General features: G+C 42.6%; 1 protein-coding gene across 1 annotated transcript; it reads left to right on the top strand.

Moving 5' to 3' along the window:
• The first annotated feature begins 3,067 nt into the window (after nucleotides 1-3,067).
• LOC106001538 (KH homology domain-containing protein 1-like) lies at nucleotides 3,068-4,973 on the top strand. The gene is made up of 3 exons (XM_013036625.1): nucleotides 3,068-3,167; nucleotides 3,325-3,507; nucleotides 4,861-4,973. The coding sequence occupies exons 1-3, from the start codon at nucleotides 3,068-3,070 to the stop codon at nucleotides 4,971-4,973; spliced, it is 396 nt and encodes a 131-aa protein (XP_012892079.1).
• The last annotated feature ends 1,027 nt before the right edge of the window (nucleotides 4,974-6,000 follow it).

Genomic DNA, 6,000 nt, shown 5'->3' with positions numbered 1-6,000 from the left:
AGTGGATGTTGAATGTGCGGAAAACATGGACACATGCCTGGAGATGCCATCTCAGGCTACTTCCTCTCTACGGGGCCTGCTACAAATCATTCTTTATTTAATGCCAGTTTGGGGGCATGAACTCGGGGACTTGCACTGTCACTTGGTTTTCTTATTCAAGCCTGGCACTCTATCACTTGAGCCACCACACCTCCACTTGTGGCATCTGGCTGTTTAACTGGAAATAAGAGTCTTTTGGATTTGTTAACCCAAATGGGATTTGAGCCATGATCCTCACATCTGAACTCCTGAGTTGCTAGGATTACAGGTGAGAACTTTTGAGAGAAATTAGATGATAAAGGTTGTCACTGCACAATCATGTCATGAGAAATGTAGTTTATAGCTGTGTCTCCTACCTAACAATGACTAGGCCTGGAGGAGTATGAGAGTCTGAGAGGAAGGGAAATTCTCTAATTGTTGGGTTTGTGATGTTTGTAGCACAGTGGGGAACAGCAGGCTTACAATGCATGAGGCACCAGAATGGATTTCTACTTCTAAGAATAGGGAAAATAACCCCCCCCCAAACCCATAAATATATATATATATATATATATATATAACTTTATAGCAAAACTATAATATTATTTGGGCTTTGTGCATGTTTGTGTGTGTGTGTGTGTGTGTGTATGTGTGTGTATGTATGTGTGTGTGTACATACATTCTGATACTGGGGCTCAAATTCAGGGCCTCCTGCTCTTGCTTGCTTTTTTCACTCAAGGATAGTGCTCTATGACTTGAGCCATATTCTCACTTCAGATTTTGGGAGGATAGTTGGAAATAAGATTCACATGGACTTTTCTATCTAGGCTGGCTTTGAACCATGGTCTTCACATGTCAGTTTCCTAAGTAGCTAGAATTGCCCTGCTAGAATCAAATTTTCTTTTTTTCTTTTTCTTTTCTTTCTTTCTTTTTTTTTTTGGTCAGTTGTGGGGCTTGAACTCTGGGTTTGGGTGCTGTCCCTGAGCTCTTTAGCTCAAGGCTAGCACTCTATCACTTGAACCACAGCGCCATTTCTGGTTTTCTATTTAGAATCAAATGTTCAAGTACTGTTACATCAGAGGAGAACCAGAATAGTTACATGGATTTTGTTTTCCTCTTAGCAGCACCTACAGGACCAGATTGTCAGATTTCCTTTTTAGAAGTTGAAGAACATCCCTGTCTGATCTGCAATGAAAATAAACAGCCCTGTGCACACAGCTGCATGCATCTGAGCATTATTATGTAGGAAGAGTATGGCAGGATATCACATTAAATATGAAAAATGATGGGGCTGGGAAGGTGGCTCAGTGGTAGAGTGCTTGCCTTGCATGCCTGAGGCCCTGGGTTCGATTCCTCAGCACCACATAAGCAAAAGAAAAAAGCCAGAAGTGGTGCTGTGGCTCAAATGGTAGAGCACTAGCCTTGAGCTGAAGAGCTGAGGGACAGTGTCCAGGCCCAGAGCTCAGGCCACATGACCGGACCTCCCCCCAAAAAAAGAAAAAAGAAATACACAAAAAAACCCACAAACATAGAGCACTCCTCTCCTTCCCAGGGTGGGCTATATTTCACTCTATTACTGAAGAATTACTGGCATTTTTACTATCCTTAGAAAAGCTATTAAATTCCTGTCATCAGTGAATAATTAGAATCAACAGAAAGAAAAAATATCGATTCCAAAACTAAATTCAGATACTCTTCAAAACTCAGCTATACCCAAGCACCTCTTCATTTGTATATAAAATAGTATGCATACTGAAGATAAGAAAACAAAGAATGTCTTCTTAATTGGTTTGATCGTTTTAGATGACTCTGTATTCTTTACCTCATCTATGGTGTATACACTTGCACATCTGAGGGAAGGTAGGACCAGAGCGCAGAATCAGTGGAAAGCAGGTGAAAAAGTACAGCAGAAGGGCCCCATCAACGGCACTGGACATTGGTGACAGTGGACTAATCAATGCAAGGGTGGAGATGGGATGGAGGGAATGAGAGAGAATAAGGGAATAGCTGATATGAAGCAAAAGGAAAGAAATGTACATGCAACCCTGTTTGTAAAGAAAAAAGTGTCATTGTTAAAAGTAATAGGGTTCCTAAGCAATATAAATTAAGATAATGATGACTATCATTGTGAAGATTAAAAAGTGTTTGAGACTTTAAAGTAAATAAATAATTCAGCTTTCAACCGCCTGAAAATTGCTGTATTAGCCTTTGCATTGGTAGAACCTAAGGAATTAATCTTTTAGAAGAGACCAATGATTAATGCAAAGGAAAAGCTAACTAGACCTTGATCAAAAGGACCCCACTTGGAAACCATGAACTGAGCTTTCTCAGTGAGGTAGAGAAACAAATCATCCATGGAAAGAGACCTGAAGCACAAACCTTCAGGTAAAGAAACAGAAGCAATGTCCCCTCTCCCGTCCTCTCTGCTTTCCCATCTTGTCCGGTCCTGTTGTCTTGTCTTGTCCCATCCCCACTTTTCTTCTTCCCATATCCTCCCCTATCCTATTCTAGCCTATCCTGGATGGAATGCTGTCAGTGCTGACACTTCCCTAGCTCTAGGACTGCTCCACATCCCAAACCATTTGCTTTTATTAACTCTTAATTTGAGATAGTTTATAGATAATTGTGCCCCAGCTCTCTCCATTCTCAATCACCTCTGTTCTATATTCTTCGTAGTTGGGATAGAAAACTCAATGAGGCCCATTCTGACGCCATTTTTGTTCTAGTATATGCACCCCTCAAACCTCAGTCATGCTCACTCTGTCAGAGTGAAGACAAGCTTGCATTCCTAGGCACCAGATACATGGGTTGTGTTAACTAGTTTATCATGAAGGTTTGGATCTAAACTGGAGGAATCCAGGGTTGGATTCATCTGTGATGGAGTGGATTATCTTTGAAGATTTTAAGGGCTGGTTCAGCCTCTCTAGGGTGGGTCCAGGGTGGGGAAGGGTGGATTATCTGAGTGAGGATATAAAACCCAGAGCTTCAGAACTTCTTCATCTCTACAACCAGCTTCTTGGACTTGCTCTTTGCTGAGTAAAGTCAGGACATGAGCTTTCTCAGCATGAGAGAGTGGTGGACCAAGCCTGAAAATTTCAATGCCCCATTGGTCTTTTACCTGGAAGAGGAGCTGGAGGAGAAGATATTCGGTAGGTGGCCCTTATGCCCTCTCCTGTCTCTTCACATTCATCAGTCTCTCCCCATGTTTCCTCTTGGATCTGTGCCAAGCCTCCACCCTCATGTTCACCTGACTCCCAGTTCTGTTGGTGGTTTCCCTATTCTTCCTCTCTCCTTTTCTGTTCCTAGGGCAGGGGGACAGATACCTCCGCTGCATAGAGGAGCTCAGCCACACCCTCATTCAGCTGGAGTCCTGGTTCACAGTCACAGGCCACACCCGAGTCACTGTGGTGGGCCCACCTCTGGCCAGGCAGTGGCTCATGGGCATGATATGGCTTTTGGAGCACAGGAGCTTTCACTATCAAGCTGGAGGTAAGTGTCTGCTCAAATTCCAGGTGAGGCCTTGAGGCCAAACTTCTTGCTCATACATGCCATCTTTTTTTTCCCTTAATTTTGTATTGTAAAGATACTATACAGAGGGTTACAGTTACATGAGTAAGGTAATGAGTATACTTCCTATTGAGCATTGTTACACCCTCCATTCTTTTTCCCCCACCATCCTTTCCCTCCCTATCTTCCCCAAGTTCTTTTTTTTTAATTGTGATTAAGTGATTACATAATTTCCCAAATTTCACAGTATTGTGGAATAATGATGCTCATTTAAAGTCACAAGCTCATTCTAACTTTCCTGGAGCAAATTGTCTATCACAGTCTATAACATATAACTGTGTACATATATATACCATACATGTGATCAGCAGCATGGGGATATTTAGTAGTGGTTTGACCAGATGAGTGGAAGTTTTTTGTTTCTTAAGTCCTGTTAATTTTGTCGTATCACCTAACATTTTGGATTTAACATCCACTTATCAGGGAGACCATGTACCATTTGTCTCTTTGCTCTTGGCTTACCTCACTCAACATGATTTCTTCTAGCTCCATCCATTTCCCTGCAAATGCCATTATTTTGTCATTTCTAATGGCTGCATAATATTCCATTGTGTATAGATACTACAATTTTTGGATCCATTCATCTGTGGTGGGGCATCTGGGTTATTTCCATATCCTAGCTATTGGGAGGTGCACGTGTCCTTGTATATTGGTTCCTGTTGTTCAGGGTAGATGCCTAGAAGTGGTATGACTGGGTCGTAAGGGAGGTCAATCTTTAGCTTTCTAAGGACTCTCCAGACTGCTTTCCAAAGTGGTTGTATAAGTGTACATTCCCACCAGCAGTGTAATAGGGTTCCTCTTTCTTCACATCCCCTCCAGCATTTGTCGTTGGCTGATTTGTAGATGTGGGACATTTTAACTGAGGTAAGGTGGTATCTCAGGGTTGTCTTTATTTGCATTTCCTTCACCACTAGGGTTGATGAACATTTCCTCATGTGTTTGCCATTTTTACTTCTTCATCTGAGAAGTCCCTCTTTAGTTCCCTTGCCCATTTAGTAACTGGTTTCAAACATGCTATCTTATAGACTTAGACTGCTCAGGAATCTGAGAATCCAGATGTTCCCACAGCCCCTTGCAGTGCAGGACCCCAGAGTCAACCATATTTTGAATCAAGTCATTGAGGGAGGAAAAGGAAATGGGGGCATATGAATAATGAATAGGTTCCCATAGAGGAGTGGGTGCGCTGGAATGTCTCTTACTTCTCCCCTCCTTCCCTTGTGTCCCCACAGGCTTCTTGTGCTCCTAGACTCTCTGACCTTTCTTCTTCCTCCCAAGGCTACCAGATGCTGCAAAGTGTCTGGAGCCAGCCCCTAACCAAGAAGGACTTGGCTGCCAGTCTCAGTGTGCAGCTTGACTCCTTGGTAGTGAAAGGCTATCAGAATGAGTGATCTAGCTCTCTGCTTTCCTCAGGATTCCTTCAGCTGAGTGCTTCATTGTCTTGGACTCCTATGCACTTCATTATCCCAGGAAGACCGACCTCCTCTGCAGAGCTAAGTGAAGACATGGCAGACACTGGTGGACATTGACATTTTCGCCTTTGTTATTTACCTGAGGCCTTCTAGACACATCTCTGAAGGAGTCTTCTAAAGAATGTGCTCTGCTGGTGAATGATATCCAATAAAACTGGTTATGCAGTCTGCAATGCCTCTATCTGCCTCCCTCTCTTCCTCTCCCCCTTTTTTCTTTGTAAGCTTATCTAGCCATTCATTTTCTCCATAATCCCTCCCAACTTTTAGGAAACACACAGCCTCTTTCAAGAGATCTCAGATGTCCACATTTGTACTTTGTTTAATCATGTTTCAGTTTGAAACAGTGATAACATAGTGATCTCAAAGCAGGAATCATGGTTTGCATTTGTCTCCTGAAACCAGTGTGCTCTAAAAACAGGGTGTCATCTGGAAAAAATGTCACTTTGCCTGCTATCTTCAAGCCTCCTGTTCAAGAGATACAGTGATTCTGTATATACCAACTTTAATACAAATAACAAATAAGAGCACTTGGTGGATCATGCCTATAATCCTAGCTTCTCAGGAGGCTAAGCTGGTCTATGAAGCCAGCTCATGCAGCATTATTTGGAAGACTCTTCTCTCCAATTAACCAGTAAAGAGTTCAATAGGGAAGTAGGGTTCAAGTGGTAGAGGTCCAGTCTTCAGCAAAAATACCTGAGACAGAGGCTAGGCTATGAGTTAAAGCCCCAATACTGCCCTTGTTCCCCTCTAAAAAATGCTTAGGTAGTCAGCAAACTAGCAGGTCATCAGACCACTGATGAGCCTGGGGGAACTGGCAGAACTGTAGCATGAAATCCTGCATTTGAGATGGGGGAAGTCAGTATTCTCACCTGGGTGTCTTAAGAAATGTGTGTCCAGGATTTCGTATGTTCGCATGTGAAGACAATGAATGAACACAAGGAATACA

This window comes from Dipodomys ordii, unplaced genomic scaffold, assembly GCF_000151885.1.
Source record: "Dipodomys ordii isolate 6190 unplaced genomic scaffold, Dord_2.0 Scaffold313, whole genome shotgun sequence".
In the NCBI taxonomy this organism is placed as follows: domain Eukaryota; kingdom Metazoa; phylum Chordata; class Mammalia; order Rodentia; family Heteromyidae; genus Dipodomys; species Dipodomys ordii.
This window is presented reverse-complemented; position numbering and strand designations above follow the sequence as displayed.